At 39.4% G+C, this 23,572-nt stretch overlaps 1 protein-coding gene and 1 long non-coding RNA gene across 6 annotated transcripts; both read left to right on the top strand.

Moving 5' to 3' along the window:
• The first annotated feature begins 963 nt into the window (after positions 1–963).
• Positions 964–1,479, top strand: LOC114819836 (uncharacterized). The gene is made up of 2 exons (XR_003767140.2): positions 964–1,064; positions 1,269–1,479. It is a non-coding gene; the product is annotated as an uncharacterized lncRNA (long non-coding RNA).
• A 4,091-nt stretch (positions 1,480–5,570) lies between these two features.
• LOC103413084 (peptidyl-prolyl cis-trans isomerase CYP71-like) lies at positions 5,571–23,050 on the top strand. Of its 5 annotated transcripts, XR_003766811.2 has the most exons (14): positions 5,571–5,878; positions 6,257–6,342; positions 7,509–7,597; positions 8,348–8,587; positions 8,702–8,823; positions 10,415–10,490; positions 10,699–10,806; positions 12,142–12,318; positions 12,426–12,643; positions 12,977–13,109; positions 21,768–21,991; positions 22,229–22,382; positions 22,705–22,869; positions 22,969–23,050. XR_003766811.2 is itself a non-coding variant. In XM_029088634.2 (13 exons), the coding sequence occupies exons 1-13, from the start codon at positions 5,694–5,696 to the stop codon at positions 22,786–22,788; spliced, it is 1,896 nt and encodes a 631-aa protein (XP_028944467.1). In that variant the 5' UTR covers positions 5,571–5,693; the 3' UTR covers positions 22,789–23,050. The 5 variants fall into 5 exon arrangements, 3 of the variants coding, with proteins under 3 accessions (XP_028944467.1, XP_028944468.1, XP_070664748.1); XR_011573432.1 differs by lacking the exon at positions 10,699–10,806; XM_029088634.2 differs by having other exon boundaries at positions 22,705–23,050.
• The last annotated feature ends 522 nt before the right edge of the window (positions 23,051–23,572 follow it).

The raw sequence follows: 23,572 nt of genomic DNA on the forward strand, positions 1-23,572 counted from the left end.
AATCTAGCAAAATAAGCTAGACATGTGTTTCGATTATATGGATAGACGCATAATGATATAAGTTCTGAATCTTCTATGTTTAATTATCTCAACAGGGTGAATGAGAATTTTGACTCGAGAAATGCAGGAAATACAGTAAGTTCTCTCATTATCATCTGTGAGCTTTACGTTGGAATTGAATCTTCGTATATAGATATTGGGATTGTTGAGTAACCAAAACCTTGTGAAGTGCTTATACATATTAATATATTATGTTCTGACCTATTTTGCAACAGAAACGGTATGTATGTTCGTGTTAACGGACACTTGAAAGTCATTCAAGGTGTTCGAAAGATTGTAGCCTTTCTGTGAGGTACGGGTATATAGATCTTTTTTTTTTTATTACTTTGAGTGCCTGTAGAAATTTACACTTCTCATTGCACCAATGCATCATATGGATAATTTCAGATGTCAATTGATGTAGAATGATGCTAGCAGGACTTGTCAAATATGAATATTTGTACATAGCACACACAATAACACAGGTGCACTGTGCATGTGAACTCAAACAAACATTGTGTCTCATATGTTTGAAGCAAGATAAAGGTGAATTTATAAATCTGTTAGCATCAATGTATTGTGACTACTGAGCTTTTGATCTGGCTCAACAATTTCTTAACTTGTTGGGAGCAGTCCCCCTGTCCTCTAGGTTACGTTGAAGTCTTTATGTATTGTCAAAGAACTTAGATTTTCAGACAACTATTGTTGAAAAATGACATTCACTTTAATTTGCTTATCTGATTAAAAACAATTGGTCAATTCTTTTTCTTTCTGTAAGGGAGCATTCTGTTATTGTTGATTTGCTGCATGATTGACACAAACTAGTACTCCTTTTGGATGCTTTTATTTATCTTGTTTTTGATGAATATATGATCGTTGTGTATCATGCTTTGTTGATACTGCTTTAACAACCACTCATACTAAAACCGACAGTATATGCCTTGAATTTGTTATAGGCCTGTGAAAAACTTTGACGAAGTTACCCTGTTGAGACGATCTCCATTGTTGGAAATATTTGCTCTGAGGTAACTCCATTTATTATCTATTAGACTATAATTCAATGTAAATGATTTGTGGTTTATTGTTTTAGACATGGCTAATTTGGGAGGTGAGGAGAATACAACACAAGAAAATGAAATGCCACCTCCACCTCCTCGACCACCTCAAGTACAAGTTCAACAACGTCAAAATCAATCACTACCTCCACGACCACGACCACCCATTGTAAGGGGAAGGGCTCAACCATCAACATCAAGGGGAAGATTACAAGTGCCAACAAGAAGGGGCCGAAGGGGCCGAAGAGGTCAACAATCTTCATAAACTTGAAACTTTGTTTTTTTGCTTTTGGTTTGTAACTTAATTATTAAAACTTTGGATTGTAACTAATTTTTTTGCTTTTGGTTTGTAACTTAATTATTAAAACTTTGGATTGTAACTTAATTATTAAAACTTTGGATTGTAACTAATTTTTTTGCTTTTGGTTTGTAACTTAATTATTAAAACTTTAGATTGTAACTAATTTTTTTGCTTTTGGGTTTGTTACTTTATTTATTTTAAAACCTTGGCTACCATACAAGTGGAAAATGCAGCTGAACTGCTCTTATAAACATTGCAGGTTTGCCCAATATTTTTTTTATTTGGTTGAATAAAAGTTAAGCCCATATGTGGGGGCTGTTACATTCAGTGGGCAGGCCCAATATTAGGTTTTTGTCCAATTGGATCAATATTAGCTTTTTTTTGTCCAAAAGCCCAAAAGCCCAAAATTATTTTTGGGATTCCCGATTTGTCCCGAAATCCCGAAACTATTTCGGGATTCCCGAAAATTGGGATTCCCGAAAATTTCGGTATGGGAATCGGGACAAGGGTTTCGGTATGGGATCCCATACCGAACCACCCCTAACTATACCCACTATTTTGTAACACAAAAAAAATGTTCAGAAATAACGATTTTATCTTTTTTTTATTGAAAAAAAAAATTGTTCACTCGGATGAAAAGCAAAGCACATTGGCCACCAGAAATACCAAAGTAAAGGAAAAACACGTTAGATCTCAAAATGTCCAACTTCCAATTCGCAATTCCAAAATTTTCTTAGGAACCAAACAAAGAAGGATAAATGATGACTAACCACTGTCGCCAATGAGGAGAAGCTTGATGAGATAATCGTAATCCGCTCGAGCCCTCATTGGTTGCAAAGTAGCCATGAATTGATTGATTCTCTAGCCGACCCCAAATTCCAAATCGAAACCACTCTTTGCAACCCAAATTCCAAACCAAAAAATCAACAAAAATCAAAATCTAAGAAACTGCAGGAGACCACAGCAAGAGAGAGAGAGAGAGAGATGAGAGAGAACCCTTCAAAGAAGCTTGTAACGGGCGGTCGGTGGCAATGTGAAAACGATCCAATGAATTTGGGAGGCGACGTCGAGTTTCAGGAATTCGAGTTTTTGGGTTGTCTGTATAATACGTGGGATCTGATCATCAGTAGTAATTCTTTCTTGATGCACAATCTCGTATTCCTTACCTACATTCTTAACAGCTAAACCAAAATCAAATTAGTTGGAGGAACATGGAAGAGGAGCAATACTATAGGATGCAACATCGATATGTGTACTTGCAGTAGCTTCATGATTAGCGATTGGAAGCTCAACATCTGGTTCAAGGGAATTGGAATATCGCAAGCAGGCTCACGTGTCCAACCTCGAGGCACCCCCATTTTGAGGCGCCAATCTCTAATCGGCTTGAACAATCTAATCAAGAACGAATATGGAACAATTATGGAGAAAGGAGATGCAGAGATGTAGAGATGTAGAGACAATCAGAAATGACAAGGATGATTCCGTCCACTGCACGAGGGAGGAGAAAAGAGAGACTGAGAGAGGCTACCGGAATAACTGAACAATCTAATCAAGAACGAATATGGAACAATTATGGAGAAAGGAGATGCAGAGATGTAGAGATGTAGAGACAAAATCGAACCTGGAGTGGAATATGGAGAATGGAGAATAGAGATGCAGAGATGAAGAGATGTAGAGACGATCAGAGATGACAAGGATGATTCCGTCCACTGCACGAGGGAGGAGAAAAGAGAGATTGAGAGAGGCTATCGGAATGACTAAACATACGGCGGAAGAGAAGGGCTAGGAAAAATAGACGGTGGGATCGGCAGAGAGGGTTACAGCCTTATGGGAGTGGGGAGAGAGAAATGGATTAGGGCTTTTGTTTTGATCAAATGGTAAAATTGGAAAATAATGGAATAGAAAAGGGGAGAAGGGGTTTTTTTCGTCCAAAAAAGTTCTAATAATATAAGTGAAATAGAATCCAGCGGTACAGATTTACTCTAATTTATCTTACGGCTGTTATTTAAGTAAAGTCTTTAATAGTTTTTTAATTAATGTAGAAGTGTAAAAAATATAGAAAAAAAATATATAAACGCTCATAATGACAAGCTTTACAACTTCGTGAAGAGCTTAACTTCGAAATTTGCCAGTATAATCATGTAAATCATATATCAAAATTTAAACGTTGATTGTTGTTTACATTTACGCTTCATTTTTCTCATCAAATTTTATTTTTTCGGATTTTCTTTTTTGAAAACATGATCTATTAGAGGATGGAGGAAGATTAATGGTTTGCATCGTTGATATTATGTTCAAAGTTTTACGGTTAGTGAAAATATTGCTTGATATTTATCAAGGTTCTACAAACTATATGACATCGATTTATATTTCAGTTAACCATAAATATCGAAACGTGATATCAAAGGTTTGAACCGTTCATCTTCTTACATCCGCCAGATGATCATGTTTTCAAAAAAGAAAATTAAAAAAAATGAAATTTAGTAAGAAGAATAGCGTAAATGACAATCGACGATTAAATATAAATTTAAGGTTTATGGATTATAATGTTGGATTTCGAAGCTGACCCCTTCATGAAAGTTGTAAAACTTGTCACTATGAGTGATTGTGTGTGTATATATATATATATATAATTTTTTTACATTTTTTACACTTCTACAATAATTATTATTGATTTTATTAATTTTGCGCTCAAATAAAAAACATTATTCATGAGGATTTGGAGGATTTTAAAAATCTAAACGATAATATAAGTGTAACCATTATCTACTCGTGGAGGAATAATGATGAATCACGAGTGTTTATATATTTTTTCACATTTTTCATAGCTATATGTATGTCTTCTTAGTTCTTGCCTATACAAATACTATACTAGTTTATTTTAATTTTGAACAACAACATGTTAAGTAAAATTTATCCTAGTAATGATAATAAGGAACTATTTTTTTCTTAACTTATATAGATTAATAATACAAAACTATATATTTAATATAGAATATATTGTATTTATTAAAATGGCTATTGTATTTTATAATAAATCTTTTAGTAATTAAACTTTAAAATTATCAAAATAATTTTTTTCTTAACGGGTCGAAATAGGTTACCCAAGCCTTATCCGCGTGTATACCTGTTAAGAACTTGTTATTAACGGGTCACCCGATAATGACCAAATTAGTTATCGTGTTGATCCGAAACCTGTTATTTTCGTGTCGTTTTCATGTCGTGTCAGAAACTGCCGGGTCATTCTCTTCAACCCACTACATCCGTCATTCAAACACCCCCTTAGAGTAGCTTCAAGTATTAATACCATTTCTAGTAAAAGATAGAAGTAAGAACGAAATAGTTATTGGTAGCAGCATAAACAGGCCAGCCTTAGGACCATAAGGCCATCTCTAATCGAAGGGTCCAAGGGGCCAAATGGCCGAAAATAGCCCGAAAACCATCTCTAACCGAGGGCTAGGCCAGAGGGCTCTGGAATCTAGAAGGGCCCCACGGAATCGGAGAGGGCTGGCTATTTTTTTTTAATGTTTTGTTATTTCTGTCGGTTATAACCGACATGATTTCTTAAGAAAAAATTCAAATGCAACGGCTAGTAGTCGTTGCATTTTTTTTTACAGTTTTATTATTATTTTTTATTTACAAAATTTTTCATATAACTTCTATTTTTTCCTATAACTTCTATTTCACAAAATTTATTTCATATTTTTTTTAAATTCCATTTTTTTCCTATAACTTCTATTTCACAAAATTTGTTTCATATTTTTTTTTAAATTCTGTTTTTTTTTTCTATAACTTCCTAAGCCATTATACAACATTAAATTAAATTGTAGTTTTAGTTTTGAATTTAAGTTGTATTTCCTTTGGCCCTCAGTTGGAGACAGTTTTTTGTAAAAGGGCTAAAACGAGCCCTCTGGCCCTCGGTTGGAGACGGAGGCAAATATGACCCTATACTGTTCATTAAAATATTAATATTTTGGAGAATCTTGGAGGGCCAGAGGGCTAAAACGAGCCATCTGACCAACAATCGGTTGGAGATGGTTTAAGGTCCACAACCAATCATCGTTAGGTCCAAAGATTACACTAGTCCGGCCCAATCTTGAGCAAAACTAGCCCAACTTGTAACGGTCCGGAACCCCGTCTGAAAAATGGCGGCGGTGTTTCATTGTCCCTGTTTAAATTAAAAAATCCAGATTTCCAGTGCCTTCCTTTCACTCCAACAAAATCCAGCTTCGCCTTACAAACCTACTGCTTCGGTGCGATTGCAGTGTTTCGTCTCCAGCAAAACCCTAGGAGCAACCATGGAGGAGCCTCAGAACGGAGGAGAAACCCTAGCAACAGACGTAGCCGAACCCCAGAACGGCGTGGCGGAGACCGAGGAGGAGCCCATGGTGGGTCCCGGCCCACCCCCACCCCCTCGCACTCGCCCCAAGCGGCCCCTCCAGTTCGAGCACGCCTACCTCGATGCTCTTCCCTCCGCTCAAATGTATGTATTGATTTTCCTCCCTTTCGGTCTCCTGATTGTTTTTTTTTGGTCCAATTCTTAGTTTGAATTGGGAATTTCCGTGATTATGTATTCCAATTTAGTTGGAGTTTCAAAATGTAGTTTCGACTCGAAAATGTCAGTTTGTTGTTTGGCTTCATAAACCCTTAAACCCTAGGAAACTCAGCTCGTGTTAATTGGGCAAATCCCATGTGTTATGATCCCATGTGTTATGATCCCTATTGTTTTGGCCGAATGAGTTGAATTCAAATTCTTATGTTGATTTCTTTTGGTTCTCCCTGCCAAGAGCATTAGCAGTTAGGTAGAATAATTCTCATGTAATTTTTTCTTGTATTCTCTGATTTTTGGTGGCATAAACAGGTACGAGAAAAGTTATATGCACCGTGACGTTGTTACGCATGTTGCTGTGTCAACGGCGGATTTTGTTGTAACTGGAAGCATTGATGGTAATGATTTTGCAAGTCCGAAAATTAATTTGAAGTTATTTCTCTTGTATTGTACATGTCATCTGCTACTTGGGTAGATATGGTGTTAGTTAATGAATTGGCTACCCAGTTAACTACTCTTGTGAAATCTGTACGGGTAACGTGATTAATGTGCATCCACGTGGCATGATGTGGGTAAGATAAGGAGTTGTAGCCTAAGCAGTGGTTGCTAAGTTTTGATGACATTGTGGTCAGTAAGAGTTTAATGCAGGGCAGGGTGGCATATATTCTAAGACCAGGTTTGGTCCCAAGGATTGGATTGGATAAATTGCCACTTTGAAGGTATGTTGAATTAAGAAATGAAGGCCTACTTCCAAATTTTTATCCAAGTTGAAGGAATTAGATGGACAAGTGAGCTATCCAGTCCTATCCAATCCAAGTTTAGGAACCAATTGGATTGGAATGTATAACCTACAAATTAAAGGTATGTCGAAGGAAGAAATTATAAAATTATTGCAGAGGATAGAAGATGGATTACTCATGAAGGAAACTTACCCATTGTAATCCTCTTTAAAATGGTAGGATTAGAATGGATGAATTTCCTTCAAAGCTAATCCTCTTCTAATCCCCTCCAAATGAAAAACCATTCACTTCCACCTTCAATATACCTTGAAATTTGAGAGTTCTCCATTCCAGTCCAATCATGTGTACCAAATGAGCCCCATATGTAGCCTAATAGTATATATATGTCTGCAAGAAAGAGAAAAAAGATTCTTTAGCCTAATTTTGATTCCTATGTGTTCTAGTAAAATGGAAGTATGCATTTTAGATGATGACTGCGTTTTAGTAAAATGGAAGTATGCATTTTAGATGAAGTGTGTGTTTGAGTCAAATGAGATTTGCATGGCTAGGATACTATGTCTATGTTTACATCCTGAAATATCAAGGAATGGACTTTCCTGATTTTCAAAATAAGTGTGTAAATACAAGGATGGGTATAAGTTTCCTTCTGCCACTAAATATCGCAGTAATATGGCCAATTCCTATTACTACCTGGACTGGGGAATTGATGATGTTACTCATAAGACCTTGCGTTACGATCTTTTGGTTTTCTTCTATTTGTAAGCTATTTATATGTGTTTGATTCCATTCCTTATTCTTGTTTTTTGTTTTCGTTTTTCTACCAGGACATTTGAAGTTTTGGAAGAAAAAGGCTGTTGGCATTGAGTTTGCAAAGCATTTTAGGTCCCACCTTGGTCCAATTGAAGGCTTAGCTGTGAGTTATTCCTCCACATTACTACATGATTACTCATGCCGTATTTTACTTTTAGATTGATCACTGCTTTCTTTCTAAATATTGGGTTGACTCTAAACATGCAATCGGAAGTAGTTTATCCTTAATACAACAGCGTACACATAAAAGCTGCATATTTTTCTCCTGTTTTAGTTTGCGCGACTTAGGATTCCTGAATATGTGTTAGGTTGTATTAATCACAGTTAGCTGAAGTTTTAGCTCTCAAACTAATGAGGTACAGTTATCTGTTTCTAATCCTGTTTGATAGAGGATATGTTTGTCAAGCACACAAGCTCTGTATTCTCAGTTTATTGTGTAGAGAACTAGTGGTCATCCTGTTATTCCATGTATTCAAAGTTAGCTGCGCTTTTTTTTTTCCTTTTTTTTTTCGATCCCCAGTTTTGTTACTAAATAAAAGTGATTTCTGATGCTGTGTCCTCAAATTTCAGACTCTGATGGTAATGAGAAAAGTTTGTCCATAACCATGTTTAGTTCTCATGTTTTTCTTAGTTCCTCTTACTCATGGTCATGGCATATACATGAGCGTCCTGATTTGTGTGTGTTGATATGTGAGGATTTTTTGTATTTGGTTTGTAATTTTCAGTTTATTGTACACCTATTTATTTGCGTGAGCCAGCCTACCTTTTTTATTTCTTTGATTATTAATGATTTTATGTAGATTTCAAACTCCCTGTATTGCAGTCATCAACCATAACTTGTTCAGCTATGCAGGTTAGTGTTGATGGTTTGCTTTGCTGTACAATTTCAAATGACAAGTCTGTGAAGATATATGATGTAGTCAACTACGATATGATGGTCATGATTCGCACAGAGTTTGTTCCTGGTGCTGTTGAGTGGGTCTACAAACAAGGGGATGTCAAAGCCAGGCTTGCCATCAGTGACAGGAACTCGTCATATGTACACATTTTCGATGCACGATCTGGTACAAATGAACCTATTATCTCCAGAGAGGTATGTTGTTGCAATGTTGGAGTGGCATATTTTTATTAGAAAAATACGTACCTACTTTAAACAAATTGAACTTCCAATTTTGTTTTCCATTTCTTTTCTTAATCCACTCCTCAGGTACACTTGGGCCCAGTGAAAGTTATGAGGTATAATCCTGTATTTGATACAGTGATTTCAGCTGATCAACAGGGAATGATCGAGTATTGGAGTCCTGACACCCTTAAGTTTCCAGAGACTGGGTATGTGCACTTTGGCATGTTAATACGATAATTTTCCTTCACCAATATGGTAGAGAAACTGTATAAAAGTACACCAAATTTTTGTATGGAAAACTATATGAGGATCATAATCTCGGCTGGTTCCCCGTCTTTTCTTCCTTTTTGTAAGTTTGTGCTTGGTAACGGGGAGAGGTTGAGGTTTTGGGAGGATGGCTGGCTGGAGGGCGGTCTTTTGAAAGATATCTTCCCCAGATTATTCATGCTTTCTACGACAAAAAACCTGAGCATTTCACGGCTGACGGTTCATTCTTTACAGTCGGTAAGCTGGAATTTCGATTTCAGGAGAAACCTTAGAGATTCTGAGATTGAAGAGGTGGCCGGTTTACTGCAGAAGGTGGAAGCTGTGCGGCTGTGTCTTTCCAGAGCTGACAGGAGAAGGTGGATTTTGGAAGGTTCCGGCCAGTTCACCTGCAAGTCCTATTTCTCCTTCCTTCGAAATAACGATTCTGTGCATCAATTCCTTCCGTCCCCTCAGATTTGGAAAGCTAAGGTCCCCCCAAAAGTTAAAGTCCTGGTGTGGCTAGTGGCGCTTCGGAAAGTTAACACTTGTGATCAAATCCAAAGGAGAATGCCCTATACTTGTTTTTCTCCTCATTGGTGCGTTCTGTGTAAGTCAGGGGAGGAAAGTGTCAATCATGTGTTCCTCCATTGCCCGTACAGTATCCAACTCTGGTGGAATTTGCTCAAGGAAGTTGGAGCAGTCTGGGTCATCCCAAAGGGCTGTTTTGAGCTTCTAAGCACCGAGTTTGATGCCTTAGGAAAAGGGAGGAAAGCCAAATCCTTGTGGGGTTCCCTGCTGATGGCCCTCATCTGGAACATTTGGAGGGAGCGTAACAAAAGAGTTTTTGAGGATTACATGGGAGTTGAAGTCGAGGAGCTCTGGGATAAAACGAAACACTGGGCTGCTCTATGGTCTTCTGTGGCTGCTGAATTTAGAGATTATAATCCTCTTTCTATAGCTAGGGATTTGGTGGCAGCTGTCATTTGATTTGGCGTAGCCTTTCTTGTTTTTCTAGTTAGTTTTTTTTTCTAGTTCAGGGGTTTTCTCCTGGTTTTTTCACTGCGCCTGGTGGTTATCTTGTCCACTTGGCTGTCCTCTTCTTTCCGCGTTTTGCCCTCTTTTAATATATTTTCTCTCGTTTCTTCTCAAAAAAAAAAATAAGATCATATGATCAACATTCACATTTCCGGTAAGATTGGTTTTGGTATAAAATTGCGGTAAGACAATAGTACTACTGTAGCAGTCAGAGCAGTCAAACTTACCAAATTTTGCTTACCTTTATCCTAGTCAAATATAACCAAGCCAGCTTTTTAGAAACTAGAGAGATAGAGAGAGAGAGAGACTGCTAGTAAGAATTCAACATGTGCTGTTTTTGAGAGTGTTGGCAATTACATTTTGTGTGCATATTTTTTGTTCTCCATTCACTTTTCTATCATTAACATAGCAAATAACACAATTCTGGTTACATCTGTTCATTAAGGATTTACTAATCAGGTGTTTAATTTGTTCACTTCCTAATAGAACTATACTGCTTTCATGTGGTGTTTGCAGGGTGAAGTTCAGAATGAAAAGTGATACTAATCTTTTTGAAATCCCGAAATGCAAAACTACCGTTTCTTCTATCGAGGTACTGTATGCGATCAATCTCATAAGAATATAGATCTGGAAATTGATTTGACTTTTTCAGGCTTTTGATCCTTATGAAGTATGTAGTGTACTGATTCTATTTGCACATTTAGATAAAGCTCAAACTTGTCTTTTGTTTTGTTTCAAACTTTTTTAATAGCTGATGTATGATGAAAGAAATTTGTTACAAAATCTCTTTGGTTCCTCAGGTTAGCCCAGATGGTAAGCAATTTTCGATTACATCGCCTGATCGCAGGATTCGTGTATTTTGGTTTAGCACAGGAAAACTACGACGAGTTTATGATGAAACTCTTGAGGTATCAACAGTTTTTTACCTGAACATTTTTTTTGTATGTATGTTAATTTCTAATGCGTAAGTGATTAGATACCAATGAAGGAGAGTGTGATATCTATGAATTAGCTAGAGTAAGGGAAAAGAAGACAAGGGACCTAAACCAAGTGAGATGCATAAAAGATGAGAATGGAAAGGTTCTTGCTACAGAGAACGCAGTCAAAGACAGATGGAGAGGTTATTTTCATAATCTTTTCAATGAAGGACATGAAAAGAGTACTTCTTTGGGGGAGTTGACTAACTCACAAGAGTGTAGAAACTATTCTTTTTACCGCTGAATTAGGAAGGAAGAAGTGGTTGTAGCTTTGAAATAGATGAAGCATAGAAAAGTAGTGGGCCTAGATTATATACCGATGGAAGTGTGGTAAGTCTTGGGAGAGACAGGTATAGTATGGCTCACAAATCTTTTCAATAGGATTTTGAAAATGAAGAAGATGCCAAATGAGTGGCGAAAGAGCACTTTGGTACCTATCTACAAGAATAAGGGCGACGTACAAAATTGCATGAATTATAGGGGTATTAAGTTAATGAGTCATACAATGAAGCTCTAGGACAGAGTAATTGAGCCTAGACTGAGGCAAGAGACATGGGTCTTGAACAACCAATTCGGGTTCATGCCAGAACGGTCAACCATGGAGGCAATCTATCTCTTCAGTGCAAACGGAGGCTCAAATGAGTTAGGGGTGAGGATTGGAGATCAGGAAGTACCAAAGAGCAAGCGCTTTTGCTACCTAGGATCTATCGTGCAAAAGAATGGAGAGTTGGATGGAGACCTCAACCATAGAATACAAGCTGGGCGGATGAAGTGGAAGAGTGCATCCGGCGTGTTGTGTGACCGTCGTATGCCATTGAAGCTCAAGAGAAAATTTTATAGGATGGCAATAAGGCCGGCAATGCTTTACGGCATAGAATGTTGGGCGATGAAGCATCAACACGTACATAAAATGGGTGTAGCAGAGATGAGAATGCTTCGTTGGATGTGTGGGCATACGAGAAAGGATAAGATTAGGAATGAGGATATCCGAGGTAAAGTAGGAGTAGCTGAAATTGAAAGAAAGATGAGAGAAAATCAGTTACGGGGGTTTGGACATGTGAAACAACGGCCTACTGATGCTCCGGTTAGAAGATGCAATTACAGAAGATGTGACACAGAACCGAGCGCAATGGCATTCTAGGATTCATATAACTGACCCCACTTAGTGCAAAAAAGCTTTGTTGTTGTTGTTGTTGTATGTTACTTTCTAATGTTTTAAGAATCTTTTTTTTTTGACACTCCTATTGATCATCCTGCGCTGATTAGGTGGCCCAAGATCTCCAAAGAAGTGATGTGCCTTTGTACCAGCTGGAAGCTATTGACTTTGGGCGAAGAATGGCTGTTGAGAGGGAAATTGAGAAAACAGAATCTGCCCCACAGCCGAATGCAGTTTTTGATGAAAGCTCAAATTTTCTCATATATGCAACTCTCCTTGGAATAAAAGTAATATAATAGAGTTGGACTATCCTCTCCCCCTTCCCATTACCTCTCTTGAGTAAAGAAGGAAACTAATTTGTTTTTTTTTTTTTAATTTTGTTTTTCTATTTCAGGTGGTAAATTTACACACTAATAAAGTTTCCCGAATTTTCGGAAAAGTGGAGAATAATGATAGGTTTTTGAGAATTGCCTTGTACCAAGGTGACAGAAGCAGTAAAAAAGTTAGAAAAATTCCTGCTGCTGCAGCAAATGTTAATGAAAGCAAAGAGCCTTTGACAGATCCTACTCTCATATGTTGCGCTTTCAAAAAACACAGAATCTATCTATTCAGGTACTAAAATAATTCAGACATCCTCGAAGACACTTGTGTGTTGTTTTTTTCTTTTAAGCTTATACTTTTGGTTCATGACTACATGGCTAATGATGATCGGATGCCCAAATATATTTTTCTGGCCCAGATTTGTACTTGGAGGAAATCTTGATAATGGTAAAAGTTCTTGGAAAGAAGAAATTGGATTACGATTTGGGATATAGGATTGAAGTATTCATATAGCTATTGTGGGATGCATATCTCATCCATTAGTGTGACTACTTTATATTCTGGTGTTTTGGAACTGTGATTCTGCATTTTTAATATGATCTGACTTCCTTGTGCTCTGTTCAGTCAGAGAGAACCAGAGGAGCCTGAAGATGCAACCAAGGGAAGAGATATATTCAACGAAAAGCCTCCTGCTGATGAACTCTTGGCTGCATCAGAGATTGGTAAATCAGCTACAACATCTCTTCCTGACAATGTGGTAAGTTTGTTTTTTCCTTGTATCTTGAATGTAATGGTCTTCTCCTCCACTTTACTTGTACTTTTCTTAATTTTTCAATAACAACGCTTGATTCTCTTGTAAAATAATTTTAAGCATGGAAACTGAAATTCAAACGGTACACTTCCCTTCTGTTCTTTTCTGACTTTACTGTTGTCCTCAAATTAGAATGCAAAGGGGAGATAAAAAAGGAGTAAAAAGAGGAAATATAGGTTTTGCATGTTTTTCGATTGTAAAGCATATTGGACTCTTTTTGCTTCTTCCTGTTTTCTTGGTATGCTATCATTCTCACATTACAAAACAACAACAACAACAACAACAACAACAAAGCCTTTTCCCACTAAGTGGGGTCGGCTATATGAATCCTAGAACGCCATTGCGCTCGGTTTTGTGTCATGTCCTCCGTTCGATCCAAGTACTCTAAGTCTTTTCTTAGAGTCTCTTCTAAAGTTTTCCTAGGTCTTCCTCTACCCCTTCGGCCCTGAACCTCTGTCCCGTAGTCACATCTTCGAACCGGAGCGTCAGTCGGCCTTCTTTGCCCATGTCCAAATCACCGGAACCGATTTTCTCTCATCTTTCCTTCAATTTCGGCTACTCCTACTTTACCTCGGATATCCTCATGCCCAATCTTATCCTTTCTCGTGTGCCCACACATCCCACGAAGCATCCTCATCTCCGCTACACCCATTTTGTGTACGTGTTGATGCTTCACCGTCCAACATTCTGTGCCATACAACATCGTTGGCCTTATTGTCGTCCTATAAAATTTTCCCTTGAGCTTCAGTGGCCTACGACGGTCACATAACACGCCGGATGCACTCTTACACTTCATCCGTCCAGGTCGTATTCTATGGTTGAGATCTCCATCTAATTCTCCGTTCTCTTGCAAGATAGATCCTAGGCAGCAAAAACGGTCGCTTTTTGTGATCTTCGCTAGATTGCTCCGGTCATTAGTGTGGATAAGTATATAAATGAATAGAGATAGGAGAGCAAACACAAAATGTACGTGGTTCACCCAGATTGGCTACGTCCACGGAATAGAAGAGTTCTCATTAATTGTGAAGGGTTTACACAAATACATAGGTTCAAGCTCTCCTTTAGTGAGTACAAGTGAATGATTTAGTACAAATGACATTAGGAAATATTGTGAGAGAATGATCTCGTAATCACGAAACTTCTAAGTATCGGAGTGTGGTATCGTCTTGACTTGCCTTATCTGTCTCATAGGTAGATGTGGCATCTTCTCTGGAAGTACTCTTCCTCCATCCAGGGGTGGTATCTTTAACTGGTGGAGATGCACAAGGTAATGTATCAATTTCACTTGAAGCTTACTTGTAGTTTCAGGCTTGGTCAAGCGCGATACAAACCATGTAGTAGGAGTCTCCCAAGTCGCCGAGCTAGGGGATTTGCTGAAAGAGGTGACAGACAAGGTAAGCAATCAGAGCTCCGGCTGATTGTTCACCTTCTCCCCATCTTGCAGCAGCATGAAGGATAAAGAGAAGAAAGATGAGAAGAGATGATATGGGATACTTTTGCTTTTGAAGAAGTAACTTTCCACAGGCTTATTCTTGAACTGAGCTGGAGGGTTTTCTGGTTTCCTCCAGAGCCGACTGAAGAATTTGAGGGTCAAAACAAGTCCATCAAATCTAGAGTACGTTCGACCCTGCTGATATGGGATACTTTTGCTTTTGACAGAGTAATGGATGTATCGGCACGTGTGCTGTTACGCTTGTCTCCACATGCTTCCTTGTATCCTTCGCACTTGCCCTATCTGTTCCTCAAGCAGATGCGGTATCTTCCCTGGAAACATAAGATGTTGAAGATGAGTACTCGAGAGCAATGCCAGGTAAGTAATCAGGTAAGGGGTTCCAGGCAATCAGTTCCTGGCTGGAAGCTTGATTCCAAGTGCTGACTGATTGCTCTCTTTCTCCTTGTCTTGCAGGTAACAACAAGGCCAAAGGAAAAGACAGGGAAAAAGCATGATATGGGATACTCTTGCTTTTAACCCTGATGATATGAGATATTCTTGCTCTAGTATAGCTTGTTTGCAAAGGTATTATCGGGGGGAAAGAAAGCTGAATATTTCGAAAGGCTTCGTTGGGAGTGCCCTCTCAAATATGAGGAAGGGTTGAACATTTTTGCAGGTCTGCCTGTCCGTTGGGGATGGAGGTCGACATATATAGGAGTCTCCCTAACAACAAGTAGTAATGCTATTCCTTTACCCTGCTTGGTCATAGCACGGTAGTGGGAGCTGCCAGCTTCACATGTTTTAACTCTGTCAGAGCACTTTGAAAAAGTGGTCTGTGCTCTCGAGAAGTCTTCGACATAATGCCCATAATTTCCGCAAAGCTGAGTGTGCGTGTGACAGGTGCTGACAAGGCTAGAAAAGTAGGGGCCTCTTCGATTTCTGAGATCGGCCCTCGTGGTCTCTGAGCAGCCCAGCTTTTGAGAAAGCGAGGGTCTCTTCGATTGATTCGGAGAACGATGCATCTTCGATTTTTAAGAAAGCAATCATGATGGGGGTCTGGCTCTCGAGATTCGGAGAGCAGTGTCACTTCAATTTTTGAGAAAGTAATCATGTTGGGAGTCTGGCTTTCGAGATTCGGAGGGCGGTGCCTCTTCGATTTTGGAGCAAGCAATCTTGTTGGGAGTGTTTTCTCGAATGTGAGTAAAGGTTGGGCATGTTTGCTAGTCTACCTTGCCACGAAGCACAGAGGTTGACACACAGGGATTTTCCAATTATCCAGCAATGGTACTGTTCCTTTACCCTCTCTTCGATTTTTGAGAAAGTAATCATGTTGGGAGTCTGGCTCTCGAGATTCGGAGGACGGTGCCTCTTCGATTTTGGAGCAAGCAATCTTATTGGTAGTGTTTTCTCGAGTGTGAGTAAAGGTTGGGCATGTTTGCTAGTCTACCTTGCCACGAAGCACAGAGGTTGACACACAGGGACTTTCCAATTATCCAGCAGTGGTACTGTTCCTTTACCCTTGTGGGTAATAATATGGTAGCTAGACCTTCAAAATTTATGGGTCTAAACTTTGTTAGTGCTGTTTCTTTGCTATTCTTTTACCTTTCTTGGTCAGAGCGATGTAGTGGGAGCTGCAAGCTTTACGTGCTCAATTTTGGCAGAGAACTTTGGCAAAGTTATCTGTGGTACCCATGAGCTAGTGTTGCGTGTGGGAAGTGGGTGATTGAACAGTAAGATTCATGTGTTTTCTACTTCCTCAGAAGTCTTCGACAGAATGCCCATAATTTCCGCAAAGCTGAGTGTGCGTGTGACAGGTGCTGACAAGGCTGGAAAAGTAGGTGCCTCTTCGATTTCTGAGATCGGCCCTCGTGGTCTCTGAGGAGCCCAGCTTTTGAGAAAGCGAGCGCCTCTTCGATTTCTGAGATCGGCCTTCGTGGTCTTTGAGCAGCCTAACTTTTGAGAAAGCAAACGCCTCTTCGATTTCTGAGATCAACCCTCGTGGTCTCTAAGTAGCCCAGCTTTTGAGAAAGCAAACGCCTCTTCGATTTCTGAGCAGGCGCCTCTTCGATTTCTGAAGATCCGTCGAGTGCAGATTTTTATAGGGGCTGGCATTAAGTTCCAAAGCACACTTGAATCTCCACCAGTAGAAGCTCCATTCTTGCACTTCTAAGATCTTGATTTGTCCAACCTCTTCTCTCTTCAAGACCTTTGAAAATGTCTGGCCCCTCCGACCGTCGTTTTGACTTGAACCTTGTTGAAGAGGCAACCCCGCCTTCTCCAGACAACATATGGCGCCCATCCTTCGTCTCCCCTACTGGTCCTCTTACCGTTGGGGATTCCGTGATGAAGAATGATATGACTGCTGCGGTGGTGGCCAGGAACCTTTTCACTCCCAAAGATAACAGACTACTTTCCAAACGGTCTGATGAGTTAGCTGTTAAGGATTCGCTGGCTCTCAGTGTTCAGTGTGCAGGTTCTGTGTCTAATATGGCCCAACGCCTATTTGTTCGAACCCGCCAAGTTGAATCATTGGCGGCTGAGGTGATGAGTCTCAAACAGGAGATTAGAGGGCTCAAGCATGAGAATAAACAGTTGCACCGGCTCGCACATGACTATGCTACAAACATGAAGAGGAAGCTTGACCAGATGAAGGAAACTGATGGTCAGGTTTTACTTGATCATCAGAGATTTGTGGGTTTGTTCCAAAGGCATTTATTGCCTTCGTCTTCTGGGGCTGTACCGCGTAATGAAGCTCCAAATAATCAACCTCTGATGCCTCCTCCTTCTAGGGTTCTGTCCAGTACTGAGGTTCCGAATGATCCCCCTCCGGTGCCTTCTCTTTCTGGGGCTCTACCGACTGCTGAGACTTCTCCTAAGCAACCATTGTGAAGGCTCCCTCTTGTTTGTTTATTTTGACTCATGTATATGTACACATTTGTAGCTTATCGGGGATATCAATAAATAAGTTTTCCTTCATTTCAACGTATTGTGTTAAATACACCAAAACCTTCTTCGCTAAGTTCTTTGAATTTTCTTTTGTTGAAGCTTGTATGTTGAAGCTTTCTGAGTGGAGCATGTAGGTTGGGGTAGTGTTCCCTTAATTTCCCGAGTGAGGAAAACTTCTCGATTGGAGACTTGGAAAATCCAAGTCACTGAGTGGGATCGGCTATATGAATCTTAGAACGCCATTGTGCTCGGTCCTGTGTCATGTCCTTCGTTAGATCCAAGTACTCTAAGTCTTTTCTTAGAGTCTCTTCCAAAGTTTTCCTAGGTCTTCCTCTACCCCTTCGGCCCTGAACCTCTGTCCCATAGTCGCATCTTCTAATCGGAGCGTCAGTAGGCCTTCGTTGCACATGTCCAAACCACCGTAACCGATTTTCTCTCATCTTGCCTTCAATTTCGGCTACTCCTACTTTACCCCGGATATCCTCATTCTTAAACTTATCCTTTCTCGTGTGCCCACACATCCAACGAAGCATCCTCATCTCCGCTACACCCATTTTGTGTATGTGTTGATGCTTCACTGCCCAACATTCTGTGCCATACAGCATCGCTGGCCTTATTGCCGTCCTATAAAATTTTCCCTTGAGCTTCAGTGGCATACGGCGGTCACACAACACGCCGGATGCACTCTTCCACTTCATCCATCCAGCTTGTATTCTATGGTTGAGATCTCCATCTAATTCTCCGTTCTTTTGCAAGATAGATCCTAGGTAACGAAAACGGTCGCTCTTTGGTATTTCTTGATCTCCGATCCTCACCCCTAACTCGTTTTGGCCTCCATTTGCACTGAACTTGCACTCCATATATTCTGTCTTTGATCGGCTTAGGCGAAGACCTTTAGATTCCAACACTTCTCTCCAAAGGTTAAGCTTTGCATTTACCCCTTCCTGAGTTTCATCTATCAACACTATATCGTCTGCGAAAAGCATACACCAAGGAATATCATCTTGAATATGTCCTGTTAACTCATCCATTACCAACGCAAAAAGGTAAGGACTTAAGGATGAGCCTTGATGTAATCCTACAGTTATGGGAAAGCTTTCGGTTTGTCCTTCATGAGTTCTTACGGCAGTCTTTGCTCCTTCATACATATCCTTTATAGCTTGGATATATGCTACTCGTACTCCTTTCTTCTCTAAAATCCTCCAAAGAATGTCTCTTGGGACCCTATCATACGCTTTTTCCAAATCTATAAAGACCATGTGTAAATCCTTTTTCCCATCTCTATATCTTTCCATCAATCTTCGTAAGAGATAGATTGCCTCCATGTTTGAGCGCCCTGGCATGAACCCGAATTGGTTGTCCGAAACCCGTGTCTCTTGCCTCAATCTATGCTCAATGACTCTCTCCCAGAGCTTCATTGTATGACTCATTAGCTTAATACCCCTATAGTTCATGCAATTTTGTACGTCACCCTTATTCTTGTAGATAGGCACCAAAGTGCTCGTTCGCCACTCATTTGGCATCTTCTTCGTTTTCAAAATCCTATTGAAAAGGTCAGTGAGCCATGTTATACCTGTCTCTCCCAAAACTTTCCACACTTCGATTGGTATATCGTCTGGGCCTACTGCTTTTCTATGCTTCATCTTCTTCAAAGCTACAACCACTTCTTCCTTCCGGATTCTACGATAAAAAGAGTAGTTTCTACACTCTTCTGAGTTACTCAACTCCCCTAAAGAAGCACTCCTTTCATGTCCTTCATTGAAAAGATTATGAAAATAACCTTTCCATCTGTCTTTAACCGCGTTCTCTGTAGCAAGAACCTTTCCATCCTCATCCTTGATGCACCTCACTTGGTTTAGGTCCTTTGTCTTCTTTTCCCTTGCTCTAGCTAATTTATAGATATCCAACTCTCCTTCTTTGGTATCTAGTCGCTTATACATATCGTCATAAGCCGCTAACTTAGCTTCTCTCACAGCTTTCTTCGCTTCTTGCTTCGCTTTTCTATACCTTTCACCATTTTCATCGGTCCTATCCTTGTATAAGGCTTTACAACATTCCTTCTTAGCCTTCACCTTTGTTTGTACCTCCTCATTCCACCACCAAGATTCCTTTTGGTGTGGGGCAAAACCTTTGGACTCTCCTAATACCTCTTTTGCTACTTTTCGAATACAACTAGCCATGGAATCCCACATTTGGCTAGCTTCCCTCTCTCTATCCCACACACACTGGGTGATTACTTTCTCTTTGAAAATGACTTGTTTTTCTTCTTTTAGATTCCACCATCTAGTCCTTGGGCACTTCCAAGTCTTGTTCTTTTGTCTCACTCTTTTGATATGTACATCCATCACCAACAAGCGATGTTGATTAGCCACGCTCTCTCCTGGTATAACTTTGCAATCCTTACAAGTTATACGATCTCCTTTCCTCATTAGGAGAAAATCTATTTGTGTTTTTGACGACCCACTCTTGTAGGTGATCACATGTTCTTCTCTCTTCTTAAAGAAGGTGTTGGCTAAGAAGAGATCATATGCCATTGCAAAATCCAAGATAGCTTCCCCATCCTCATTTCTCTCCCCAAAACCATGGCCACCATGGAAACCTCCATAGTTGCCTGTCTCCCTGCCCACGTGTCCATTTAAATCTCCTCCTATAAATAACTTCTCCGTCTGAGCAATTCCTTGCACCAAGTCTCCAAGGTCTTCCCAAAATTTCTCCTTCGAACTCTTATCCAACCCTACTTGAGGTGCGTACGCACTAATCACATTGATAAGTTCTTGTCCTATTACAATCTTGATTGCCATGATTCTATCTCCTACCCTCTTGACATCTACAACATCTTGTGTCAAGGTCTTGTCCACGATGATGCCAACACCGTTTCTCGTTCTATTTGTGCCCGAATACCAAAGTTTAAACCCTGAGTTTTCTAGATCCTTTGCCTTACTACCAACCCACTTAGTTTCTTGTAGGCACATAATATTTATCCTTCTCCTCACCATAACTTCCACTACTTCCATAGATTTTCCCGTTAAGGTTCCTATATTCCACGTTCCTAAACGCATTTTGCTCTCTTGAACTCTACCCTTCTGTCCAAGCTTCTTCACCCTCCCCCGTCTAATAGGATCAAAGTACTTCTTTTGTGTGTCCCGTGTAAAGTTAATACCCCTATAGTTCATGCAATTTTGTACGTCACCCTTATTCTTGTAGATAGGCACCAAAGTGCTCGTTCGCCACTCATTTGGCATCTTCTTCGTTTTCAAAATCCTATTGAAAAGGTCAGTGAGCCATGTTATACCTGTCTCTCCCAAAACTTTCCACACTTCGATTGGTATATCGTCTGGGCCTACTGCTTTTCTATGCTTCATCTTCTTCAAAGCTACAACCACTTCTTCCTTCCGGATTCTACGATAAAAAGAGTAGTTTCTACACTCTTCTGAGTTACTCAACTCCCCCTTCATTTCAACGTATTGTGTTAAATACACCAAAACCTTCTTCGCTAAGTTCTTTGAATTTTCTTTTGTTGAAGCTTGTATGTTGAAGCTTTCTGAGTGGAGCATGTAGGTTGGGGTAGTGTTCCCTTAATTTCCCGAGTGAGGAAAACTTCTCGATTGGAGACTTGGATGAGAATTTTGGAGTGCCAATAACAATTCCCTTTAAATATACAAATTTATATATTTTTATGTTGAAATACTTTCCTCTATCAAAAAAGGAGTTTTATTTGTCTTCATGAAAAAAAAACGTATATTTTCAAGGTGAAAATTCTTGTTATACATTCCAATATACGTTTTTCTTTTAGTTAATAGTTATGGTTTAATTTCTTATATCTTCTCATCTGGAATTTATTTGATAATTGGATGAATCATTACCCAAATTATTAATGTAATGGAAATTTTTATGTCATGTTTTCTTTTCTAGATATTGTCATCTGAGCAAAAAGTATATAATTTCACCCTCTTTAGACTTGAATCCACTAGTTCTGGTTTGTTTTCTAGTATAGATCTTTGGATGTGTGTATAACGTCACTTTCTTTTGACTCAAATCCACTAGTACTGGTTTGTTTTCTGGTTTAGATCTTTGGATGTGTATCTTGTTAATTATGAGGTCTGTTTCTGATGAAGATTTATGGGTTCAGCATTGCTTTGTTTTCATGCATCATGCTCTGTTTAACTGTATTCTTTGGAATATGTTACAGCCTTAGGTGTCTAATGTTCTATTTTCTTATTCTTCAGATTTTGCGAACTACAATGGGTGACATACACATGAAATTGTATCCAGAGGAATGCCCAAAAACTGTGGAGAACTTCACAACACACTGCCGAAATGGCTATTATGATAACCTCATATTTCACAGAGTCATCAAAGGTTTCATGATACAAACAGGAGATCCTTTAGGAGATGGTACTGGTGGGCAATCTATTTGGGGACGGGAGTTTGAGGATGAATTTCATAAAAGGTAAAGAATTTAATTTCATTGACCGAGTTGAAGTTGTAACGAAGTCAGTTTCTACTTTGTCTGTTTTCTCTTTGCAATTTTTTGTAGTATCACAATTCTTTGGTAAATGGGGGTAAGGCTAGCCGACATTTACCTCTCCCAGACCCTGCGTAAAGCGGGAGCCTTGTGCACTGGGTACGACCTTTATCACAATTCTTTGGTAAGTATTCAATGATGTAAATCGTTCTTTTGTTGCAGTTTACGACATGACAGGCCTTTCACTGTATCAATGGCAAATGCGGGCGAAAACACAAATGGATCTCAGTTCTTTATCACCACAGTGGCTACTCCCTGGCTTGACAACAAGCACACAGTTTTTGGCAGAGTTATCAAGGGGATGGATGTCGTGCAGGTACGATTGAGCCTTAGCTTTTATGTTTATCATCTGCATGTGGTCTTTCTTTTTTCTTCTCCTTGAGATGGGGAGAGGGAGAGTGATGTGCAGTCTTCTCGAAGAGGAGAGGAAAAGATTTTAAATTGCCTGAAAATTAGTCATTGATTAGGGACGAAAATGTTCTTTGCCAAAGACATTTTGTTTTTCTTGCAAACTTGGAAATTATCCAATGATGACTGGCATTTATGTATACCTTTTACTCGTGAATCACGGCTACTAGTATGAGGGCCCCCCGTGTGACTGGTTAATTAACGTCTGAGACCCATCTTATTGTATGCAGGCTATAGAAAAAGTGAAGACAGACAGGGGAGAAAGGCCCCAAGTAGACGTGAAAATTCTGAATGTTACTGTCCCCAAGCCTTAAGATTCTCCCTTTCGACGATACTTTCCAAATATGGTTGGTGATCGGTTTGGTGGAACCTTGACTGCAAAAGATTGCATTCAGGTAATTTGTTTATGCCGTTTAATGTAGGGTAGATTCACCTGTTTTACTTCCACGCTTCATGCTTGATGCGGATTACTTAGCAAGATGTTACTTGTTCAGGGGAAAAAAAAGAAACAACGTTGCCATGGTAATTTGTTTATGCCGTTTAACCGTTATTTATGTAATGCTTTTAACCAGTTGAGTTCCATGGTCGTATGTCGTTAATTTCCTTCAACTAAAATACCTTTGACAAACAAACTTCGTTCACTAATGTTTTTAAAGTTTAAGCTGTAACCGAGGCAAAGTATAATTCAAACTTTTAGTTAGGGTTTCCGATGAATATCTTAATTAAGAGCCTACAATTTTTGACAATCGAGTGTATAACTATACTGTAGGAAAATGCTAAAGAGATCGCATGTATTTGATTTTTGGTATGGAGTAGCCCAGAAAAAATAAATGTAGCATAATTTGTTCTCATAATAACCGATGTATGGTAATGACAGATACATTCTTTCGTATGTAATTACGTTCAAATTTGAGTACATTATTCGCACATATTTTCCTAGATGTCTCATAATTGGGAAGTAACAAGGAATGCAACATCCCAATATAACATGACAAAAAACATCATCGTAGATAGTGAATTAGGAAGCTCAGCTTCAACCGAGGCCAAGGCTTTTTCGCAACCAACAAAGTCGTCTCCGGCATCTGAGCACAAAACAAA

The sequence above is a fragment of the Malus domestica genome, chromosome 11, assembly GCF_042453785.1.
Source record: "Malus domestica chromosome 11, GDT2T_hap1".
Lineage (NCBI taxonomy): Eukaryota > Viridiplantae > Streptophyta > Magnoliopsida > Rosales > Rosaceae > Malus > Malus domestica.